Raw genomic sequence first — 26,143 nt, 5'->3', positions numbered from 1 at the left:
AAGTAAGATGGTGAGTGACTAGACCTTAGTGGTAGGTTTGTCTGAGACACTTAAGAGATCGATTTTATTTGGATTCTAGTGGATAGACTCGCCAAGTTTACTTGTTTTACCCTTAGAAATCCTTTGATGAAATTAATAGAGTTGTATATCACTAAGGTAGTGAGGTTGCATGAGGATTAGAAAGCAACAAGCGAGGAGTCTACCATTACAAAAATTTCGAGGACGAAATTTCATAAAGGAGTGGAGAATTGTAACACCCAATTTTTTTTATTATTGTTGATGGCATTTTCGTAATTTTAATAAAGGAATAAGGGTATTTCTAGGTGTCGGAACGGGCCGTTCCAAATATGGAACGGGCCGTTCCGAAAGAGGAAACGCAATTTTTTTATTGTTGCAGAACGGCCTTAGAACGGGCTGTTCCAGATGGAGAATGGTCGTTCTGGTTTGGAGAACGGGCCGTACTGGAAGCAAAACAGAGGCATCACGACACACCTCCTGCCCAACATCCTTGGGGCAATATCTACCACAATTCAAGCAAACCAATGAGGGCACCAACAGTTTCCTCAAAATACAACAAAGGTCTGGAGAGACTGTACTCGCACCCCAATCCGGTATACGACAAAGCCGTGAGGGAAAGGTCTGGAGAGACTGTACTCGCATCCCAATCCGGTATACGACAAAGCCGTGAGGGAAAGGTCTGGAGAGACTGTACTTGCATCCCAATCCGGTATACGACAAAGCCGTGAGGGAAAGGTTTGGAGAGACTGTACTCGCATCCCAATCCGGTATACGACAAAGCCGTGAGGGAAAGGTCTGGAGAGACTGTACTCGCATCCCAATCCGGTATACAACAAAGCCGTGAGGGAAAGGTCTGGAGAGACTGTACTCAAATCCCAATCCGGTATACGACAAAGCCGTGAGGGAAAGGTCTGGAGAGACTATACTCACATCCCAATCCGGTATACGACAAAGCCATGAGGGAAAGGTCTGGAGAGACTGTACTCGCATCCCAATCCGGTATACGACAAAGCCGTGAGGGAAAGGTCTGGAGAGACTGTACTCACATCCCAATCCGGTATACGACAAAGCCGTGAGGGAAAGGTCTGGAGAGACTGTACTCGCATCCCAATCTGGTATACGACAAAGCCGTGAGGGAAAGGTCTGGAGAGACTGTAGTCATCTCCCAATCCGGTATACGACAAAGCCGTGAGGGAAGCTGAGCTACGAAAATACTCCCTTTTCAACAAGCTACAAATAAAAGAACGCACTATCACAAGAGACACAATGGAGCATCTACTTGAAGATCGAAGATCAGGTGTACAGTTTGTTAGCCTTGTTACCCAATAAAGTATGCAACCAACACTCAACTACTCTAAAGGGCGAGGACACGAGCAAATACACCTATCCAAGAGAAGGAACGTAGAAGCGCCAAACCCAAAGAGACGAGGAGGAGACCCGGACGAAATGTCTACGTCTTTACTTGCCTTTGGAAAAGCAACACATAGCTATTCCAAAGGACAAGTAAAGAAGGGCAGCTGTAGACACCCAATTTCATCCGGGGGGCACACAAACAAAGAAATGGACCTCCATTACGAAGGGAAGGGGGTTCCGAAGTAGGCAAACAACAAGACAAGACATCAGAAGGCCTAAAGGCCAAATAAGGTAGTTTCAGTAGCCCGGAACGGGCCGTTCCAAAAGCGGAACGGGCCGTTCTAAATCCCAGAATGGGCCGTTCCAACATAAGAACGGGCCGTTCCAACGTAACTGAAATCAACTAAATATTTTGGGTGGAACGGTCCGTTCCAATACCAGAACGGGCCGTTCCAAACAAGGCAAATCTGGAACGGGCCGTTCTGGAAAAGGAAAATTTGTGTTACTTTCTACTCTGGAACGGGTCGTTCCGTTTTCAGAACGGGCCGTTCCAGGGTACAAAATTTACACATAATAATTGGGCCAGAACGGGTCGTTCCGAAACCGGAACAGGCTGTTCTGGCCCACTGCTGATCCCTATAAATTGAAGTCTTGGGCGCAGTTCTCAAGGCGGCCAGAGAAATTTTGAATAAGACTCCTTTGAGCACGAAAATTCTCTATCTCTCTCCCTTCTATTATATTTTTTGAGATTTGTGTCGCATCTCTATATTCTCTCTCCCTCCTATTGTATTTCTTGAGATTTGTGAGGCATACTGTAGTGTGAAAGGTCGCCACAAAGCACCTTTTCCATATTTGAAGATTCAATAAAGCTTGTTCAAGAGGTATTTCAGCTAATTTTTTTCTCTTCCTTTTATTTCTTATCTTTATCTCTTTTTTTGTTATAATAAACGTCATAATGTAGATATTTTAGGGTTAATCGCTTAATTTATATTTTAAGCATGATTTATATTTTAAGCATATAAATAAATATTAATAAAGGGGATTCAATATTTAATTTATTAATTCTTATAATGTTAACTTCATCATAGGGTACCAATTGAGGGCGTTGTAGGGGTGCTTAATACCTTCCCTACACGTAACCGACCCCCGAACCCAATTCTGGTTATCAAGGCCATAGTTGGATTTTCAAAAAACCTTTTCTTTTTCCAATGTTTTGAGTAAAATATTGGTGGCGACTCCATGAACCTATTTTCAAAAACTATTAATTAAGGATTAGTCTGGTGTCCGGGCATTCCTTAATTAATGAGACTTTTAAAAGGATGTCTAAACCATACGTCGCAAGATCGGAAATTTTTGGGTTGCGACAAGGGGTATGTAAACCCTATTTTGTTGAGCTTATCTGTTATGTATGTGATATGAAATTGCGTACGTGATATGAATTTGAGTTATGAGATGAGATGTTGTATGAATGTGATTTTGATTTTGATTGTGGTGCCTCACATCGATGACTAGGGATGGCACGGCCCCTGGGTACGTAAGTGGTGCTATAGGGAGGGCATGACCCTAGCATGGTGTGGGATGAGTAAGACAGTTAACACCACCACTTATGTCGCTTATGACAGCCCTGGAATAGGGTTAATTGCAAGAGATTGTATTGATTGTAATGTGATTGTGGTTCCTCACACCAAATGACTAGGGATGGCACGGCCCCTGGGTAAGTGATGCTACAGGGAGGGCGTGACCCTGGTCTGGTGTGGGTTGAATGAGGCAATTAACCTGTATCACTTGTGTCAAATGTGGCGAGGTCTTGGCATAGTGTTAATTGTGAGATTGGCATGAATAATGGATGTGGAAATAATTGTAAGATTGGCTTGAATAATGGATGTGAAATTGATATTGATAATTGTATAATTAGTATGGATTGTGATGGATTGAGATATGTATGAGAATTTAGATGTGAAAATGATGAATGATTGATTATATCTATATATATACTTGTAAATATTTTATTAAATATTGAGTTATGATGAGATTATATTGTGATGTGTTTGTATGTACTTTTCATATAGATATTTTCTTTTCTCACCGTATAAATTGTGGATATTATAGGTGAAGAAGAACCGGCTACGAGTGGCATCTAGAATGCCAACAGTTAAATTATGGGAATGCTTTGATAATGTGACATCGGGGCAGAGGATTTCTAGGATGGAATATTTATATAATTTGGTATTGTAATATTATTTTGAAAACAATTTGGAAACTCATGTTTCATTATCTAAATGTTTTGTTGTGATTATTAAATAACAAAATTTGAAGTTTCTCACGCAAACCCTTTTACCAACTTTGAAGGTTTATTTTCTTAATTTTATTATATTATTTCGATATATATGTTGGGGTAGTAAGGGTGTCACAATAATCACATATAACACAATAAAATTACACAGAGGAAACCGAGGAGTGCGAAACATCTCACGTGGGTTCAGGTGTAAAAATGATAGTCAGGCAACACACACACAAATCATAACAAGCACAACCATAGCTACACATTTATCAAGTGCAAATTCAAGTTATACGTACAATAGTAACACATACACAATCATTGATCATGCAATGATGTCATGAACTTGACTCATAAATGCATGCATGTGGCGCCAGTCACCTATCACATATCACTGGTGTGCTTCCTAAACAACACACCTAAGGTAGTCTAGGAGTACATGTAGGGAGCTACCCATACACTCTCAACTAGAAGGATGTACAGCTAGGGTCTGGTTGGGATAGCAGCTGTGCAAGTTACGTTTCGTGCTCATAAACGGGCATAATCGAGACATCCAAACCGTGTTTTTGCCTAGGACTCCCCCAAGTTTTTACAATAGGACTACCTTCCCTAATGGTGTACTTCACATTGTACCCATCACATAGTTGCACATGATGCATGTGACACATTCAAACTTCATTGACTCAACATTTCACTTGTCACATCATATTATGTTTCATGTCACTTGTTCACATATCACATTTTCATAGTCATATTCATAAGGTCACACACATAGGGATCCTCTTCATCATAAAATTTATAAGAACACATAAATCACCTCAAATCAGTACAAGACAGTTCACGTCTAATTTGTACCTCCAAACACACTAAAAACATGTAGACATCAGCAAGGGTCACGCTAGGCACGCCCCGACTCGCGCTCGACGAATTAATGCTTCACCAAAAGCAGACTAGCACGCCTGGCGAGCCCTGAGTGCGCCCAACAAATTTAATGTTGCGCCTAAAGCAAAGAAATCCACACAACGCAACTTCACACGTGCTCGATGTGACTTTCCTATGCTCGGCGCAACTTTCTTGCGCCCGATGCAACTTTTATGAGCTCAGCTCAATTTTCCTAGGAAAATATTAATTTGCGCCAAACGCGAAGAATTGGGCCCAGTGCCCTCAATTGGAACCTACACTTCGCAATCAGGCAATTTTTTTCAACAAACATGTAATCATATAAACCAATCGGTAAAAATCCTCCAAATAACACCTAGAACATAAATCCATACTCAATTTTACATAAAATACCTTAATTCTCATCAACAAATCATATCCCTAGTTGTTCCTCATAGGGTTTCTCACAGAAACCCATAAAGCACTCTAATTCATATAAAACTTATCTATTTTTGAAATTAAACACATATTCACACATCACACCCAACAACGAACACAACGAAAAACATGTACATCAAAACAGAAAATATTCATATTTTGTCTGTTCTTAGAAGCATGCATCAGGCAAGGGATTAGGGGTCAATCCTATTACCCAACAGTTATTCCCACACCCCCGAGTGAGGTTTCTCACTCCCCTCTTACCTTGATGAGCAGAAGATAAAGCACGGACAAAATCTGGTTGATCTCCTTCTCTTGGTTCTCCTTGGTCTTTAGAGAGCGTAGAAAGGAAAATGAAGTCAAAAGCGTGAAATGATTTTGGTAGCCTTAGGTAACTTCCTAACTCTTGATAACTTCTTTCTTAAAAAAAATAATAAAAATAAATCATTTACCAAAATGCCCTTCTTTCCTTTTTCATAAAAATAATTATAATTAAAACATACTCCCTCTTTAATAATCAAAATCATGTTTCATAAATAAAATAGAGCTCATATAAATAATTAAATAATATCAACACTCTAAAATAAATATATTTAAATATCAAAATAATTTCCAAAATACCTTTAATATAATTTATGATAATCGGGGTGTTACAACTCTCTCCCCCCTTTTTTTGAAATTTTGTCCCTGAAATTTACTTGAAAACAGAAATGGGTAGGCTTCTCGCATCTTGATTTCTAATTCCCATGTAGCACTTTCTTCAATATTTCCTTCCCAAACGACCTTAACTGACGAGATTTCCTTCCTTCTCAACTGTTTCACCTTCTTGTCATCAATCCTTAAAGAAATAGTTTGATAGGTGAGATTATCCTTCAACTAAACGTTGTTAAACTCAATGATATGGGAAGGATCATGGACATACTTTTTGAGTTGGTAAACATGAAAGATACTATGGAGGCTTGAAAGAGATGGAGGTAAAGCAATTTGATAGGCTACATCATCGACCCTTTTAAGAATTTGGTAAGGACCGATGAAACGTGGAGTAAGCTTACGAGATTTCAGTGTTCTGCCTACTCCGGTCCAAGGAGTGACTTTAAGGAATACATGATCACCTTCTTTAAACTCAAGGCCTTTCCTTCTCTTGTCATTATAGATCTTTTGCCTACTTTAGGTTGCTCTCATCCTCTCTTGGATCATCCTAACCTTTTCAGTAGTCTGCTGAACTATCTCAGGTCCTAATATGGTATTCTCTCCAGGATCTACCCAACATAAGGGTGTCCTACATCTCCTACCATACAAACCCTCATAGGGTGCCATCCCAATACTAGAATGGTAGTTATTATTGTAGGTAAATTTTATCAAAGGTAGGAAACTATCCCAACTACCCCCATGCTCTAAGATGCAAGCCCTTAACAAGTCTTCTAAGGATTGTATGGTTCTCTCTATTTGGCCATCTGTTTGGGGATGGTAGGTTGAACTCAACCTAAGCTTAATACCCAAAGCCTTATGCAAACTCTCCCAAAAACTAGAGATTGTCGCCACCCGCCGAAACGGACATTGGCATTCGCGACGATGGTTGGACTCTTTTTAAGTTTTGAAAAATGGTGGATTGTTAGAACGACTTATTCTCAAACTGAGACCTCATCGAGCTAACAATTTTGTTTAAATGACTCTCACCAATCCATGTTAATCCCAAGCGGGACCCTCCATGGATTAGTGGTTTTCGCAAAAAGAAGGGGTTCTTGGAGTCGCCACCAATGTTTTACTCAAAACATTGGAAAAAGATATAAGGCAATTGATTTTCGCAAATCAACTTCGGCCATTACAACAAGAGTTGGGTAAGGGAGTCGGTTACGTGTGAGGAAGGTGTTAGCACCCCACAACGCCCCTTTCGGGTTCCCTATGACAGATTATTTCATAAATAATAGCGTAAAGTTACTAAATTACCCCCATTTATTAGAAACGATTATAAGTAAAATATTTACATGATGAAAGCTCTAAACATGCAATGCAACAATCAAAAAGCAATAAATAAAAGCAGTAAAAAAAAGGATTTGGAAAGAAACCTTCGAAGCGGGCTTTTATATATTCAAAACGAAGTTTAGGAGGCTTTTTGGCGCTCCTTCCCACTACACGTCCGCTCGCTCCTTTCCCTAAAAATAATTTTTACTACGGAAATCAAAGAGATTTCCCTTCGACTTGTTCGAGTCTCAAGCTAATGGCTCATGACTCAAGAACTTCGTCGGATCAGCTCTCGGAGAGATTTCTAGGGCAGAGAATGGCTTAAAAACCCAAGAATACTCAGCACGAGGGTCCAGAAGTGTGGAAAAAGTGTGGAATGACGTGCAAATGACGTCCTATTTATAGGATTGAGGCGCAATACGGCCTGGGAGGTCAATACGGCCCGTACTGGGTTTTTGAACTACAGTACGGCCGTATTGAATTCAATACGGCCGTATTGAAGTTCAAAAACTTCAATACGGCCGTATTGGTTTCAGTATGGCCGTATTGTAGTTCAAATAGCTTAGTACGGCCGTACTGAACCTCTGGGAGGGCGTATTGGGCTCCAATCCTCACACACCCTTATTCTAAGCTACTCTAAGACTTCTAGACCTACAAAGAATCATCCTAGGGTCTTCCAGGAGTCCTTTCGGCTAACTTTCCTTCGGTCTTTGAGAGTCTTTGAGCTTTATTTCCGACCCGGACAATTTTAGGGGTCTATAGCTGCCCCCCCTTTACTTATTCGAACGGTTTTTTTGGTGTACCGGTTGACAAGTAAAGGAGTTGACCCAATTGTCCGGGGAGTAAGCCATCCTTCCGACTTGTAGTGTCTTCCGGTGAGAAAATTGTTGAGTGGCCTCTCCAGGTTGAGTATTAGTCGTCGCCTCTCCAGGCTCGTGCATACCTCGGTGTTTCTGACAACCTCGGTAGCGTGAGTTTGCCCTCTCCAGGGTTTGCATGCCTCCGTGTTTCTGACGACGTTGGCAGCTGCATACCTCCGTGTTTCTGACGACGTCGGTAGCTGAGTATTGGTCGTCGCCTCTCCAGGCTCGTGCATACCTCGGTGTTTCTGACAACCTCGGTAGCTGCATACCTCCGTGTTTCTGACGATGGGGTAGCTGAGTATTAGTCGTCGCCTCTCCAGGCTCGTGCATACCTCGGTGTTTCTGACAACCTCGGTAGCTGCATACCTCTATGTTTCTGACGACGGGGTAGCTGAGTATTAGTCGTCGCCTCTCCAGGCTCGTGCATACCTCGGTGTTTCTGTCAACCTCGGTAGCTGCATACCTCCGTGTTTCTGACGACGGGGTAGCTGAGTATTAGTCGTCGCCTCTCCAGGGTCGTGCATACCTTGGTGTTTCTGACAACCTCGGTAGCTGCATACCTCCGTGTTTCTGACGACGGGGTAGCTGAGTATTAGTCGTCGCCTCTCCAGGCTCGTGCATACCTCGGTGTTTCTGACAACCTCGGTAGCTGCATACCTCCGTGTTTCTGACGACGGGGTAGCTGAGTATTAGTCGTCGCCTCTCCAGGCTCGTACATACCTCGGTGTTTCTGACGACCTCGGTAGCGTGAGTTTGCCCTCTCCAGGGTCTGCGGTTTGCCCTCCCCAGGGTTGCATAACTCGGTGCTTCTGGTCACTTTGGTAGCGTGAGTTTGCCCTCTCCAGGGATTTGTGATGATTTTGTCTCCACAGTCCACGATGCTGCTTCGACGGTTATTTTTGATTTTGGTGCCGCTGAGGGCTGGATAACGCAGGGATCCGTCTAGGGGATGTGCAGTTACTCATAGGTTCTTGTGTCCCAACTTTCCATTGCGTAGTTGGTGCCCACTGGGGAAATTCTGATTCTTTGGGGATGCAGACACAAAGATGCTCTTTCTGAGGTGAGCGATGCCTTATGATTGGCTGACGTCCTTTCGACGTTGGTGGAGTATCTCGGTTATCCTTATTCGGGTGAATCTTTTGATTTTCTGGTTTTGTTGCCTCTGCGTAGGCTGTTATCCGCTGGGGGATTCTGTCGTATTGATCTTGATTGGCCTCTTCTATTTAGGCGGATTATCTTGACGTTCGGTGTTTGGTTGGATACCGAATTCCGCTTGGGGAATGGTTATTGATCTTTTCGGATTTTCTCTTTTTGAAGGAGTGCCTCTGAGTAGGCGAATGGGGATTGAGGATCTTATGTATCCCAGAGTATTATTTAGAAAGCCTCTTCAGGCTTAGCTTCACTCGTCGCTCGAGTTGGAAAGCTATCTTCCACTGAGGAAGTCTAAGTCCTTTGACTCGGATATTTTGTTTGGATGATCATGCTTCCATTGGGGAATCTTGCTGATCTTGCTCTGATAGCTTTCACTGGGAATTCGGCCCAAGAGTGCAAGCTGAGATGTCTCTGGGGAGTATTATTTCGGCAAGCCTCTCCAGGCTCAGTTATTCTGTACGATTGTTGGATTTTCTGAATTTTTGCCTTTTTTGTCGATTTCAGCTTTTTTCGGAATCGGAGGGATCTCAAACACACTCACAGATAAAGTATGCAGAGGAATGAGAGGAGGAGGGACGCATTTATAGAAAAAATTAGGTCAGTACGGCCCGTACTGAATTCAGTACGGCCGTACTGACCTTACTGTTGATGTACAAAAGAATGGGCCGATACGGGCCGTATTGAATTCAATACGCCCGTATTGGTGTGGTCGTTATGGCCAATACGGCCGTATTCATTTCAGTACGCCCATATTGAGTTGAAAATTTGTTCATAACCCTAATTTTAGTACGGGTGTACTGAACATGGTACGGGCGCATTGTTTTTTCTGAAGTTTATATGTTTTTTGTTTTTTGTTTTTTTGTTTTTTGGTTTTTCAATAAACAAAGAATAAGTGATCTTCCAGTACACCTATCATCTGTATGCATGTATGCGGTATGATGCACTTAATTCTATTTGATTTATTTTTCAAAAGAATTAACCGATGCGTTTCTTTGCTTGGATTTTTTTGCCATTCCTCTAGACGGGCTGTGCGCTGCCGATTTCTGTAATCGAGGAATGATGCGTGTTATATCGAGATTGGTGTCATCAACCCAGTGATCCTTCCCTTCCTTTAGAAGACGTATCAACCTTCCTATTGACCACTATATCTCCATGTTTCCACTAGATTATTCTAAAATCGTTTGGGACAGGAGAAAAGAAAGGAAAGATATTTTTGTTCAAAAGTTTGTGTTTTAGAGGGGATTATTATTGTTTTGAAAACGGTTTTTGTAAGAATGGATGGCCAAGGTAGGCTCATGTGTTTAGGCTTGTTTGATTAAACACTTATGAAGTTAAGAAAGTCTTGTTATTGACGTTGTGATTCGACAACTTAGATAGTTTCCCTTGAACCTTTCTTTTTGAATTCAGCTCATGGTACCATCATGGATTTCTTTTGCTTTTTGATTGTCCTTATTTTTGCCTAAAACACCCCTTTGTGGCGTCTCAGCGGACCTTTGTTTTTGTTCATTTTTGCAACCCTAATTTTTGCCTAGGTCACCCTTTCGTGGGATTCCTAGCGGGTTCTTTGCTCTTATTTTTGCGCAGCCCCCTTTTTGGGTTTCCTGCCGAGCTTTTTTTGTTTTTAGGATTTTGTCCTTAAAGGATTTCTTTTTTATCCATGATGGCACTTGTCGAGGCCAAGGAAAGGTGCTCCAAGTTGTCACACACACTTCCACATAAAAATGATGCGGGTTTATTGTTATTAAGACGATTTTAACCTCATTCATGCTTATTCAAACAGGGTTAAAAATAATGTGGTCTAGAAATTTATTGCAAGCAAGAAAAGAAGCAATAAGAACTAATAAAGAACGATTTTATTATAATTCTAGCGGAAACATGTGCCCTATCGAGGCTCGGGGGTCGGGCTGTCCCCGAGGAGTGATCTCTAACAGTCATCAGGTCTATACATCCCTATCGGAAGAAGAAGAGCACTTGATGACGACGACCGGCCTTGACGCTTGTGAACCGACCTTCCTAAAGATCTGGCTTAAAGAACGTCGAGAAGGATCTTGGTTCCTCTTCGTCCTTTGATCTTTATTAGGGTTGTATCCTAACCCTTGTTTCCCCGGATTATCCTTAATAATGGGTAGCTCGGGAATTCCTTGGGAATCCTTGCCAAGTCCTTGTCCAGGCAAGTATCCGTTCTTGGTGAGCATGTAGGCTACCTTCTTCATTTCTCGGGGAAACGTTTCGACATTGTCAATCTCCAATGCTTGGAAGGCGGTCTCTAGAGCTTCCTCTGCTGCATCCACGTAAGGTATGGCAGATGGCTTGCTGATGAGTATGTCATCTTCGGCTTGTATGGTCACCAGCTTGTCACCCACTATGAATTTGACTTTCTGGTGGAGCGTAGAGGGAACAGCTTTCGCATCATGAATCCAAGGTCGGCCGAGGAGACAGTTGTACGCGGGAGTAATGTCCATCACTTGAAATTCGACATTAAAGATGGTGGGTCCAATTTGGATTGGAAGATTAATTTCTCCCACCACTTCTCTTTTAGAACCGTCGAAAGCTCGGACGATCATGTTGCTCGGGCGCATTTGGATTCCCTTGATTGCCACTTGATCGAACGTTCTTTTTGGCATCACATTCAAGGAAGATCCATTATCCACCAAGACTTTAGCGATGTGATATTCCTTGCACTTTACAGAGATGTGCAAGGGCTTGTTGTGATTCGGTCCCTCAGCGGGGATTTCTTCATCGGTGAAAGTGAGGTGATCATTAGTCGTGATGTGACTAACAATCCCCTCAAACTTGTCTTGGGAGATAGTGTGCGACACGTACGCCTCGTTCAAGACTTTCAACAGAGCTTGCCGATGCGGTTCGGAGCTTAGGATCAACGACAACAGAGTAATCTTTGCTGGCGTCCTATGAAGTTGATCCACGATGGAGTACTCGCTCTGTCGGATATATTTTAACAGCTCATCAGTCTCTTCCTCGGATTCTTTATTTTCCTCGGTTTTCTCTTTTTCTTTTTCCTTTCCTTTATTCTTGGGAGCTTTATCATGAAGATCTTCGGGAGTGTAGATCCTGCCACTCCTAGTCATGCCCCCAAGTCCAGCGATGTTAGAGATATCGCTGTCGGCAGAAGAATGGATGTCGTATATCCATGGCACAGCCTTATTCGATTCGTAGGGAAAAGGTCTTGGAGCAGTGATCTTCAACGGTATCGGACCTTCCCCTTTATTCGTCTTGATTACCAACAACGGAGTTGATGTGCGTTCGCTTGGCGCGGTTGTTGGCTTACACTTAATAACAAACGGCGTGCGATCCATTCTGAACATACGCATCGATTAATCCTTTCTTTTTATTAATGTTATTAATGAATTACTAGGAGAGATGTATGCAATGCACTCCCCTAGATCCCTCCATGATCTTCAATAAGAATGCATGATATGAGATGACGGCGTTGAATATGCATGCATTGTGTTTATTCAACTAAGCATTATCATGTTTTCAGGATGCTCCTAAGATGATGCATGATATTGCTTGGTTTGGATAAATAATTTTTTTCTTTTTTTGGGTATTTTGTTTTTTGTATTTTTTTGGGTGAAAAGGGAAACTACCTACATGAATGTGATGAGGGTAGATGTTAACACCATGTAATGGAAGATTCTTATTCCTATTTATTCTTATTCTAAAAGGGGAATGTTGTATGTTTAAAGAATGCAATGTATGCTCAAACAATGTCACATAAACAATGCACAAACAATTCATTCATCCACGAACAGTCACGAGCGAATCACGAGGTAGGGGTATCCTGCAGACAAGTGCATATTCAAGGAGGTTCTAACTGTTCTCACCGGTCTAAGGCCCCCAAGGTGCCCCCATTATAGGGACCCAATCCCTCTCGTCGTAAGTCGATGGAAAACTCCAACGCACTGTCGGACTTGAGTTCATGGTTTTCACCTTGAGTGATGCTTTCCGACAACGGTCTACGGGCACCTATAGACCCATTCGACAACCGGCCGTACTAACATCCACTCCCTATGGCTTTCCACTCATGCCCCCGGGTATAGAGGGAACTGTTGTGTGCAAAGGTTCGTGTGCAGTTTATATTTCAAACAATTGCGAAAATTTAAACATCCAACAGTTATTAAAGCCAATTAGGAAAAACATATTATCATACAAGCGAGGGGTAATGAAGTAATTTTAAGCTATCATTTTATAAATAATCCATCACTAAATGGGACTGACTCTCGAGGCTTCCCCAGCAGAGTCGCCATCTGTCGCCACCCGCCGAAACGGACATTGGCATTCGCGACGATGGTTGGACTCTTTTTAAGTTTTGAAAAATGGTGGATTGTTAGAACGACTTATTCTCAAACTGAGACCTCATCGAGCTAACAATTTTGTTTAAATGACTGTCACCAATCCATGTTAATCCCAAGCGGGACCCTTCATGGATTAGTGGTTTTCGCAAAAAGAAGGGGTTCTTGGAGTTGCCACCAATGTTTTACTCAAAACATTGGAAAAAGATATAAGGCAATTGATTTTCGCAAATCAACTTCGGCCATTACAACCAGAGTTGGGTAAGGGAGTCGGTTACGTGTGAGGAAGGTGTTAGCACCCCACAACGCCCCTTTCGGGTTCCCTATGACAGATTATTTCATAAATAATAGCGTAAAGTTACTAAATTACCCCCATTTATTAGAAACGATTATAAGTAAAATATTTACATGATGAAAGCTCTAAACATGCAATGCAACAATCAAAAAGCAATAAATAAAAGCAGTAAAAGAAAGGATTTGGAAAGAAACCTTCGAAGCGGGCTTTTATATATTCAAAACAAAGTTTAGGAGGCTTTTTGGCGCTCCTTCCCACTACACGTCCGCTCGCTCCTTTCCCTAAAAATAATTTTTACCACGGAAATCAAAGAGATTTCCCTTCGACTTGTTCGAGTCTCAAGCTAATGGCTCATGACTCAAGAACTTCGTCGGATCAGCTCTCGGAGAGATTTCTAGGGCAGAGAATGGCTCAAAAACCCAAGAATACTCAGCACGAGGGTCCAGAAGTGTGGAAAAAGTGTGGAATGACGTGCAAATGACGTCCTATTTATAGGATTGAGGCGCAATACGGCCTGGGAGGTCAATACGGCCCGTACTGGGTTTTTGAACTACAGTACGGCCGTATTGAATTCAATACGGCCATATTGAAGTTCAAAAACTTCAATACGGCCGTATTGGTTTCAGTATGGCCGTATTGTAGTTCAAATAGCTCAGTACGGCCGTACTGAACCTCTGGGAGGGCGTATTGGGCTCCAATCCTCACACACCCTTATTCTAAGCTACTCTAAGACTTCTAGACCTACAAAGAATCATCCTAGGGTCTTCCAGGAGTCCTTCCGGCTGACTTTCCTTCGGTCTTTGAGAGTCTTTGAGCTTTATTTCCGACCCGGACAATTTTAGGGGTCTACAGAGATGAACCTAGGATCTCTATCAGAAACTATACTAGTAGGGACATCATGCAATCTCACAATTTCCTCTATGTACAACTTAGTTAATCTCTCTAAAGGGTACCTAATATTAATGGGAATAAAATGGGCAGACTTAATCAATCTATCCATAATGACCCATATAGCATCCAAGTTCTTCACTGTCCTAGGTAACCCAACTACAAAATCTATAGAGATGTTATCCTATTTCCACACAAGCACATCTAAAGGTTGCAACAAACCTAAAGGTTTTTGGTGTTCTACCTTAGCTTTCTGACATACTAGGCAAGCATACACAAATTCCTATACTTCTCTCTTCATCTTAGGCCACCAAAACATCTTCCTAAGGTATTGATACATCTTAGTGGCTCCTGGATGGATACTAAGGTTACTCCTATGACCTTCTTCTAGGATTTCTCTCTTAAGCTCAAGCACACCAAGAATACACAACCTATTCTTAAATCTCAACACGCCATCCACTCTAACTCTAAACTCAATCTCCACACCTTGATTCAACTTCTCTACTTGACTCAATAAGAAAATATCTACCTTCTAACCTTGTTTAATATCATTTATCAAGCTATTAGTCACCTTCAAGGCTCCCAACTCAATACTATTAGAGGTCATCTCACACATTAGGCTCATGTCTCTAAATTCCTCAATCATATGTAACTCTATAATCATCAAAGTAGATACTCTCAATGCCTCCCTACTTAGGGCATCAGCCACTACATTAGCCTTACTAGGATAGTAGCTCAACTGAAAATCATAATCTTTGAGGAACTCTAACCATCTTCTCTGCCTCATATTCAACTCTTTTTGATCAAACAAATACTTAAGGCTCTTATGGTCACGACCCAAACAAGTAATATCTCCACAACTTAAGGATAAACATTACTGTAGCCAACTCAAGGTCATGGGTAGGGTAGTTTTTCTCATGGGTCTTAAGCTGTCTAGAACCATAGGCTATAATCTTACCCTCTTGCATAAGCACTCCTCCTAAACCCAATTTACATGCATCACAAAATACCTCAAAAGTCTTACTAGGGTCAGGTAACACTAACACAAGAGCACTAGTTAATCTCCTCTTAAGCTCTTGAAGGCTCTCCTCACACCTAGAATCCCACACGAAGGGTTGGTCTTTCTTAGTCAGCCTAGTCAATGAAAGGGCTATCCTAGAGAAATTCTCTATGAACCTTTTGTAATAACCAGGTAGTCTTAGGAAGCTCCTAATCTCAAATATTGATCTAGATGCACTCCATTCTAACACAACTTCTACCTTAGCAGGATCTACAACTATCTCACTCGCAGATATCACATGTCCTAGAAAGTTCACCTTTTTCAACCAAAACTCATATTTTGACAATTTAGCATACAACTGCTTCTGCTTAAGGGTTTGAAGTACAATCCTAAGGTGCTCAACATGCTCCTCCCTAGTCTTAGGATATCATCTATGAAGACTACTACAAACCTGTCCAAATAAGGGTGGAAGATCCTATTCATGTAGTCCATGAAAACACTAAGTGCATTAGTCACACCAAAAGGCATAACTAAATACTCATAGTGTTCATAGTGGGTCCTAAAGGTAGTCTTAGGAACATCCTCAACTTTCACTCTAATATGATGGTATCTTGACCTTAAATCTATCTTACTGAACACACAAGCCCCAACTAATTGATCCATAAGGTCATCTATCCTAGGCAAGGGATACTTATTCTTAATGGTCACTTTATTCAGCTACCTATAGTCCACACACAACCTTATTCTCCCATCTTTCTTCTTAACTAGCAAAACAAGCGCCCCCTAGGGTGAAACACTAGGCCTAATAAACTGTTTCTCTTGAAACTCCTCTATCTGTTTCTTAAGCTCAGCTAACTCCTTAGGAGACATCCTATAAAGTGCTACAGATATAGGTGAGGTACCAAGTACTAAGTCTATACTAAACACAGTCTCTCTTTCAAGTGGTAAACTAGACACATATCCTTAGGAAATACTTCTGGTAATTCTCTCACTAAGGGAATCTCATCTAGCTTACTATCAGTCTCAAGGGTTAAGGAAGATAAGATCATGTACACCTTTTCATTTTCTTCCAAATAGGTTTTTATATTAGCAACACTAAGAAATTTCGTACTCTTACATTCATCGAAAGAAATGAATTTTTCAAAGCAGTTTAAAAGGACATGTGATGGAGACCTCCCTTCCATGGATGATGAAAACGTCTTTGAAGAGGGTCACCTTTGCCCCAATGATCTAGGCGCACCAAGGGAGAGTAGCCTTTGAAGAGAAAAGTGGACGTTTTATGGGTGAAGGGTTTTGGGCGTGAAAGGTGGGAGAAGGTTTAAGTGTTTTGATGGAAGCTCAAGTATGGTTGGCTCACTCCAAGACGAAGATGGAGGCCACTCTAGGTTTCCCACTCTCCAAGGGTGGAGATAGGAGAAGGCTAGCCGAAGTTAACCTAGTGACTAAGGAAGGGATGTTGAGGCAAAAATGCTCACTCAATATCATATACTCCAAAGTATTTACATGGTGCATGGATTTGGGTATTTATAGGGGAGGGAGCATTTAGGGTTGCATTTGGGGAGTGCATGGCCGAAAATGCAAGGCCAAATGCACTTCAAATGAAACTCAAATTAACCTTAGATGCTACTTGGTGGCCAAGGATGGAATCTATGGGTTTGGATAGGCTACAACTAGGTGCATGATAAGACCATGCAACGTAGGTGCCTTCCACTTGGGCCTAAGCCTTGCCAAGTCCAAAAATAACTCCAATGCTCACCAAACAAATACGTCTAGGCCCTAAATAAATACCCTAGTCCAAAAAAATAAAATCCTATAATCTAAGGCACCCTATAATACAAGGGTAAAATGGGAAATACAAGTAAAAATAAGTTCTTTGACTAAGATACCCCAAAATACAAGGGTAAAATTGGAAATACAAGTAAAATAAATCCTTTGTCTAAGATACCCAAAATACAAGGGTAAAATGGGAAAATTAAAGACAAGGGCAAAATAGGAATAAAAAATAAATTCCATGCTAACAAGGTTTAGGAGAAAGATTGATATTCCTTAGCCAAGGGAAGCATGTCTCTAGGGGTGTTAGCTCCCCTATACTCTTCCAATCTCCTAGCCATGGACCTAGTGATGGGTCCCACATGAAGCTCCAAGGATGGTCCTCCATCAACATGATTGGAAGATAACCACTCCATACGAAGAATTACATCTAATTGACTAAGAGCCAAACAGATTAAGTCAACTAGAAACTGCATATCAAAAACTATCAAAGGACATTTCAAACACACTAGAGATTTAGTCACAGGACCATCAGTAAAGGGTTTCAACAACTAAATCAAAATCTAAATAAGACATAAGCAAATTCAATTTTTGGACACAAGAGACAGAAATAAAGGAATGAGTTGCACCAGAATCAAACAGTATAACAAAAGGAGTCTCAGCTATGAAACAAGTACCTTGTATTAGATTCTCCGACCGAGCAGCTTCAACACCACTAAGAGTAAATACTCTTTCAGTAGCCTTCAGACACTCAGCTTGGAAACTCGATCCAACAGCACGTGGTCTTGGTGGTTCAGGACACTGGGTGCTGATGTGACCCTTTCCATTACGATTGAAACATGTGACATCCTTGTTAAGACATTCATAGCTAGTGTGACCACGTCGTCCACACTTCTTATATCGATTTGTGGGAGTAGAAACAAACCCTCCAACACTCCCTGTGCCACTCACAACAGATCCTCCAGAATAAGGCTTGCTTCCTTCAGCATGTGACTTGCTCCCACTAGTAGCAGATCAACTCCCTTGGAACCTAGTAGGAGCGGAATAAGGTTTACTCCTACTCGGAGCACCAAAATTGTAGCACGCATAGGACCTCCAGCTCCCTTGTAGAAAGCAGCACGTGCACAGTTGTCACAATCATAGATGCTACACTTGTTGACCAGAGTAGGGAAGTGATAGATCTCATGATAGTTGTTTGCACTCTTCACCTCAAGACGCAAATTATTTACAAACTTTATGCACTTAGCTCTTTCACCACCCTTACCATGGTAGTGAGTATAATAGCGAACCAAAGCATCAAATTTGGTAGCATACTCTGCCACTATGTCATTCCCTTATTTCGGCTTAAGGAATTCCACTTCCTTCTAGCCCATCACATCATTTGAGAAATACTTCTTAAGGAAGACCCTCTTGAAGTTGTCCCAATTCAAGTGCACCCCTCCATCAATCATCCTCTAAAGCACTCCTTCCCATCAAAAGTAGGCATCAGCAGTCAACATGAAGGTGGCCAACTTCACCTTCTAAGTGGGGGGACACTCCATGGCATTGAAGATCTTCTCGATCTCCATCAGCCAAATCATAGCATCATCTAGGTCATATCCTCCTTTGAAGGTAGGTGGACGATTGCACTGAAATTGCTCCAACAAGTTAGGAGCAGCTCCAACCCTATTGTTATTATTCACAACGTGTGCTAACGCTTGAAGAGCATAAAAAATAGCACAATCATTTCTACCAACCATAATCTGAGAAAATAGTACACACAATTAAATATAACACAAATAATACAAGCCAAACACCATCTGTACACATCACCATACTATCAAAGCACACAACAGAATCATGGTAAGCACATGACACACACGTCCGATTTGAATCAACCAGGTTTTAATACCACTAAATGTGACACCCTCTACCCCAACATAATATACAATAATTGTAAGCAAAAATTTAGATTGAATAAGAACTTTCTCAATTAGATAAGTCTCAAATAACAAAGAGGTAAAGGATTCACATTCCCATACATAATCATAATTCACTTGCAGAAATTATAAAAGAAATAAAGTTAAATGTTTTCCAAAACAAAAGAAAGAAAACTAAAGTCCAAAACTAGCCTTAACTAAGCCTCGATGTCACATATCATATCAGAGCACGCCCCATAATGAGACTTAAACCTCATCATGAATATCATCATACTGATGATCACCTGCAACAAAATAAAAATACACATAGAGTAAATAGGGGAGTGAGTAGGCATGGCAACGGGGCGGGGAGGAGGCGGGTTATACGTTCCCCGCCCCCACCCCCGCAAATTTAAACCGCCCCCGCCCCCGCCCCGGTTACCCACCGGAGATAAAATTTGGGTCCCCATCCATGCCCCCGGCGGGGTTCGGGTTTCCCCGCCCTGCCCCCGGCGGGGCTCGGGTTTCCCTGCCCCGCCCCTACCCCCTATCCTATTTTTTTTCTTCTTTTTTCTTTTAAATAAATATGAATAATTTTAAAAAAAAATAAAAGAAAAATAAAATAATATAAATTTTTACATATAAATATTTATAATTTTGGTTTATATATATATAAATAATTTTTTAATTATATTATTAAGCGGCGCGGGGGCGGGGGCGGGGTTGGTATTAACATCCCCGCCCCCGATTTTATCAATCGGGAAAAATCCGAACCCGAACCTGAACCCGATAAACACGGGTTTTCCCCATCCAAATCGGGGCGGGTTCGGGCGGGTACCCACAGGGGCGGGTTAAATTGCCATGCCTAGGAGTGAGAAACATCTCACTTAGGTTCAGGTGAAAAAATAACAGTTAGGCAACAAACACACAAATCATAACAAGCACGACCATAGCTACACATCAATCAGATGCAAATTCAAGTTATATGTATAATAGTAACACATACACAGTCATTCATCATGCAATGATATCATGGACTCGACTCATAAATGCATGCATGTGGCACCAGTCACCTATCACATATTATTGGTGTGTTGCCTAAACAACACACCTAAGGTAGTCTATAAGTACATGTAGGGAGCTAGTCATACACTCTCAACTAGAAGGATGTACTACTAGGGTCTAGTCGAGATAGCAATGTTGTGCAAGTTACGTCTCATGCTCACAAATGGGCAGAATCGAGATATCAAACCGCGCTATCCCCTAGGACTCCCCCAAGTTGTTACATAAGGAGGGTTTTTCCTAACGATGTACTTCATATCGTACCCATCACACAGATGCACATGATGCATGTAACTCATTCACACTTCATTGACTCAACATTTCACTTGTCACATCATATTATGTTTCATGTCACTTGTTCACATATCACATTTCTCATAGTCATATTCATAAGGCCACACACATAGGGATCCTCTTTATCAGAACATTCATAAGAACATACAATTCACATCAAATTAGTACAAGACAGTTCACATCTAATTCGTACCTCCAAACACACCAGAAACATGTAGACATCAATAGGGGTCATGCCCAGCACACCCCAACTTGTGCCCGACGAATTAGATGTCACACCAAAAGTGGAGTAGCACGCCCGGTGCATCCTAAGTGCGCCCGGTGAATTTAATGTCGTGCCTAAAGCGAAGAAATCCACCCATCGCAGCTCCGCACGCGCTTGGCATGACTTTCCTACACCCGACGTAACTTTCTTGCGCCAAGAGCAACTTTCCTGAGCCTGATTTAATTTTCTTGAGCCCAGCTCAATTTTCCTAGAAAACTATTAATTTGCACCTGATGCGAAGAACTGTGCTCGACAACCTCAGTGCGAACCTACACTTCGCAATCAGGCAATTCTTCACAACAAACATGTAATCGTATGAATCAATCAGTAAAAATCCTTTAAATAACTCCTAGAACATAAATTCATACTCAATTTTACATAAAATACCTCAATTCTCATCAAGAGATCATATCCCTGATTGTTCCTCATAAGGTTTCCCACTAAAACTCACAAAACACTCTAATTCATATCAAAACTTATCTATTTTTGAAATTAAACACATTCACGCATCACACCCAACAACGAACACAGCAAAAAACTCGTACATTAAAATAGAAAACATTAATATTTTTCCTATTCCTAGAAGCATGCATCAGGCAAGGGATTGGGGTCAGTCCTGCTACCCAACAGTTATTCCCACACCCCTGGATGAGGTTTCTCACTCCCCCCTTACCTTGATGAGCAGAAGATGAAGCATGAGCAGAATTTGGTTGGTCTCCTTCTTTTGATTCTCCTTGATCTTCAGAGAGCATAGAAAGGAAAATAAAGTCAGGTAACTTCCTAACTCCTGATAACTTCTTTCTTAAAATAAATAATAATATTAATATTAATAATAATAAAATAAATCATTTACCAAAACGCCCTTTCCTTCCTTTCTCATAAAAGTAAATAATAGTTAAAACATACTCCCTCTTTAATAATCAACATATACATAAGCGTACACATTAATGAAATACAATTTATAAAATGTCTCTTGCTTTTCTAATTAAAATGATAATAACAAATCATGTTTCATAAATAAAATAGAGTTCATATAATTAATTAAATAATATCAAAATTCTAAAATAAATACATTTAAATATAAAAATAATTTCTAAAATATCTTTAATATAATTTATGAAAATCGGGGTGTTATAGAGGGAGAGAGGAAGAGAGGGGGAGTGAGAGTGAGAGAGAGATAGAGAATTAATAGAAGGAAAGAAAGAATGAAGGAGATTTTCTCTATTTTAAAAAGGGATATTGTTGTCTTTTTATATGCATTAAACTTTCCCCTTAACTCAGAAAAGTTGAATTTTCACCCCTTCATGATAATACTTTTGTGAGAAAGTAGGATAATAATGATTTTTGAGAAACTACATTCTTGGGAATCTTTTTTTTTATTTTATAATAATTATCAAACATAGGAAAATAAGATTCGTACTTTAAGATTCCTAGAAATTTAAAAATATTATGCATACTAAATGTCTCCTTAGTGTTAATTAAATTTGATTTCTACATACCAAATAAAAAAATAATTAAAAACTTATCTTTCATACTAAAATCACCACATCGTTTATTATTATTATTATTATTAATAAAAGTATTTTAATTATTTCATAGATGAATAATTTATTATTGATATCAATTAATATACATTATTAAACAATTAGGGCATCTCCAATGGAAGCAACTCATTTGAGTTGTTTTATGCATTGAAAAATGAAAAAAGTAATCCCGAGTGTGCCATGTCAGTATTAAGCAACTCAAACACAAATTTACTCCAATGGTAAGAAACTTTAAGAAATTCAACTTTTAGAATTTTTTTTTCTAGTCATTTATGAACCAATTTTAAATTTTTATTAAAAAGGGTATTGTACTATAATGAAAGAAAATAAATTACGAGAAAAAATACACAATAAGTAGATACTAAAAATAAAATAAAATAATAATAAATACATAGACATTATACAAAATTAATTTTCATCATTATTATTTCCGAAACGTTCCCAAATATGTTCAATAAGATTTGCTTGAAATCTTGCAAGGAACGGTTGCTTGAAGAAGCAACTCTCTCTCTTCTTCAAGCAACTCATGTTGCCACATCAGAGTCCTCCATTGATAAGAAACCGGGGCTTGAGTTGCTTCATAGGACAAGCAACTCCCATTGGAGTTGCTCTTAGAGTCATCCTAATTGTAGAGATCGAAATAATATATACATAATTGTTCAAGTTATGATTCTTTTATTGTAATTATGATGGATATTCAAAATTTATATACACAATTAATCAATAATGGATAACATAGTTGAATTTGATTTCTATTGTGTAAAGTTTATCATAAATAATATAAAGAGGGATACATTAGTGATTTCTCCTCTTTCTTCGTCTTTCATCTTCTTTGTCTTTGTTCTCCTAACTATTTGTCAAGCATACCTATCCTAAAGAGATAAAGAGGGGTATCTACAAAAGGATACTCGTATGTCTAAGTCAATCCTCGATTTCTCTTAATTAATGCAATTAATGTCGTAATAAATGTTAAATAACCTGCCTTCTTTCTCTAGATGTTATGTTTATTTATACTAACTTTATTGGACATGAGTCCATGTGGTAGGTCCAACAATCATCATCATGCCTCCCATAATGTATACTCGCTTATTTAGTTGATTCTTAATATGAACTAAAGAGTTCTCAGTTCTTATCTTCCCCTATAAAACTTAATTATAGATATCTAAAATATGATTTGAGTGGAAATATAAAACTTAAATTCAATAAAATTTATTGATAATAAAAGTTATTTATACAATCTGCTAATCATAATTTGTGGTGTATTATGATAAAATTGTTGAATTTTTAATATTTTTGAAATATATATAGGATGATTTTTAATTAGTTTATATTGTAAAAATATTTACGTTGCAAATCTAGGAAAATTACTTGCATTTATTTCTCGTACTTTCGCGATTTTTTCAAATTATGTCTCATGTCCCAAATTACAATTTTGTTTATCGAGAACTAGTTTATTTAAACTAAAAAAAAGTACTTTTTTTAAATAAAAAAAAATTCTTTTAAGAAAAATATATAGATATGCTTCTTTGAAACAGAAAAATTATTATTTTTAAATAAGTAATTTGGACAGACACATTAAAAAAAAACATAAAATTACTTTTTCTTTTTATTAATAAAACATTTGTTGAAAAAATAATTCAAACAAACGGTCCAATGCGTCTTTTCTTCAATTTATTTCAATAAAGTCTTTAAGATGACTTATGAAAAGTAACTTATACATTAAGACAATTTAACCTAATTTTCCCTTAAAAATAATAACATGTATATAAAATAATTATGTATAATTGTTTATAAAATAATTAAAAACTCATTTGATAATTAAATTATTTACTTAGACCCCATTTGAAAGAGTTTATGAATAACTTATTTATACATATCTTATTTTATAAATGTTTATAAGAGTATTTGGACAAACTTATAAAATATTTTATGAGTAGTTCATAAATTTTTTGAACTTATTTAAATAAAGTATCCAATATAATTTATTACTTAACATATGCGAAAACTTATTGAAAAATATCCAAGTCTAAATCTTGTTAATGATGTAAATTTTTATTTTTATTTTTTATCCTTGCACTAATATTCAGATTTATATATTTTTTTATTATTCACTCTAAAAGCTTTTTTTCCTCTCTCCAAAAGTTTTTTGCTTCTCTATATTTTTTCTATTCTCCTATAATTTTTTTTCTATCTCTTCCCTCTAAAATTCACACTCTCCTATTATAAAAAAAAATTATAACTTATTTTTTCTCAAAAATAACACATGAAATAATTTTGTTGTTAACATTTATACAATATTTTTTAATCATTATTTTATAAAATATATAGAATTAATTTTTAATTTTTCAAAATTATGACTAGCTCTTAATTTTTAATCAAGATTATACATATAAAATTTACTTCTCCTATTTTATTATAATTTTTTTTTGAATTAAAATTAGGTGAATAGTGACTAGTGATTTTTTTTTCATTTTTAATGTTATTGTGATGTATAATGTCATTTTTAAAATTTATTTAGTTACTTTTTATATTTTATTTTACTTTTAGTCAAAATTTAATTTGATATGTTTAAAATTTAAAAATGAAATAATATCTTATAAGTAATTAAATATTAATATATCCAAAGACTTTAAAATTATATAAGTATTTTTCAACATATATATCTAAATATAACAACTTATTTAATTTTAAATATTTATAACATAAGTTATTATTACATAAGAATTTTTTATATGAGATTTCAAATAAGTTAGTTATCCAATACCTTAATAGATTTATTTTAATCAAGTACTTATTCGTTGTTGCTCACACCTTTAAAGATTTATTAAAATATAACTTATTCCTATTGTAAGTCTGTTGTCATTATTAGGGTCACCGCATCCAAGGTATTATCCACTTTAACACTCATTGAGCGGTCACGATTTTGTCATTTAAAAGACGTCTTGGTGGATTAAAGAGGGAGGATAATTATAAATTACCCTTAATCTCGACTTCTAAGCTATGTGAGACTTTTAAACATATCGAAACATAACTCTTTCAACTAAATTATCCTTTCATTTTTTTAAGAGGAGAATATGATTTTTAAAATTGAAAATAAATGAGATTAAGAATTAATATTTCTTTCAAGAGAGTGTACTATTACCCTTTTCTAAATATGCTTCGTGTTCACAATCGAATCACATCACATAAGGGACAACACTTACTCCAAGTGGTTGACCACTAGGCCGAAGGCTTGCTTCAAAGAATCATTGCCAGAAATTAAAAATAATTTTAATTATATTATCATGTCATTAAAGAAATAACTTTTTGGATTAGCTAGCTAGTTAGTATATATAGTCAACCACATGACATGTAAGTATATTTTTTTAGCAACTATGGTATTAATATAAAATATTCATGATAAAAAACAGTGATTAATTGCTATTAAAAATTGTGAGTGTACATATTTTCTTTTTAATATAATTTATTTTATATCCAATGTAAGGATATAAAACTTGAATAACTTAATTAAATGACACAAATCCCTACAGTGTCAATATTTTAGTATAAAATAGTATAAAAAATTGTTCATAACAAATAAAAATCAAATTCAAATATAAAAATCTATATGTTCGCATTTAATGTTAATTGGTTATTTTAAAATTATTTATAACAATATATAAAGAGAATATATTTTTTAATGTCTATTTTTTTCAAAGATAATTATACTCCTATATTTGTATTCTAATTTTTTTCACTGATATATATTTAAGGATAAAATAAAAAAAAATGTATAACCAAAATAATAATTACTTTTTAAAAAATAATAACTACCCCTTATTTTTAAAAAAATTATGGAGACACAAAATAACTTTTTCATGCTACTATCACTACA

At 38.2% G+C, this 26,143-nt stretch overlaps 1 protein-coding gene across 1 annotated transcript; it reads right to left on the bottom strand.

Annotated features, from left to right (window-relative positions):
* Positions 1-17,737: 17,737 nt before the first annotated feature.
* On the bottom strand, positions 17,738-18,657 carry LOC145952068 (uncharacterized). The gene is made up of 4 exons (XM_083064288.1): positions 18,583-18,657; positions 18,300-18,465; positions 17,884-18,186; positions 17,738-17,769 (listed from the first exon to the last, which is right to left on the bottom strand). Exons 1-4 carry the CDS (start codon positions 18,655-18,657, stop codon positions 17,738-17,740), a joined length of 576 nt encoding a protein of 191 aa, XP_082920414.1.
* Positions 18,658-26,143: the final 7,486 nt, after the last annotated feature.

Source organism: Cajanus cajan, chromosome 9, assembly GCF_000230855.2.
Source record: "Cajanus cajan strain Asha chromosome 9, NIPB_CcT2T_4, whole genome shotgun sequence".
NCBI lineage: Eukaryota > Viridiplantae > Streptophyta > Magnoliopsida > Fabales > Fabaceae > Cajanus > Cajanus cajan.
The sequence above is the reverse complement of the archived record's forward strand: the minus strand, read 5'-3'. Positions and strand labels throughout refer to the sequence as shown.

Coding starts and splice junctions, on each gene's coding strand:
- LOC145952068 (XM_083064288.1), bottom strand. CDS start 18,657: ATGATTGATGGAGGGGTGCACTTGAATTGGGACAACTTCAAGAGGGTC. Junction 18,187..18,299: donor TTTCTACAAGGGAGCTGGAG/GTCCTATGCGTG, acceptor CACATGCTGAAG/GAAGCAAGCCTTATTCTGGA. Junction 17,770..17,883: donor GTCGGAGAATCTAATACAAG/GTACTTGTTTCA, acceptor TGTCTTATTTAG/ATTTTGATTTAGTTGTTGAA.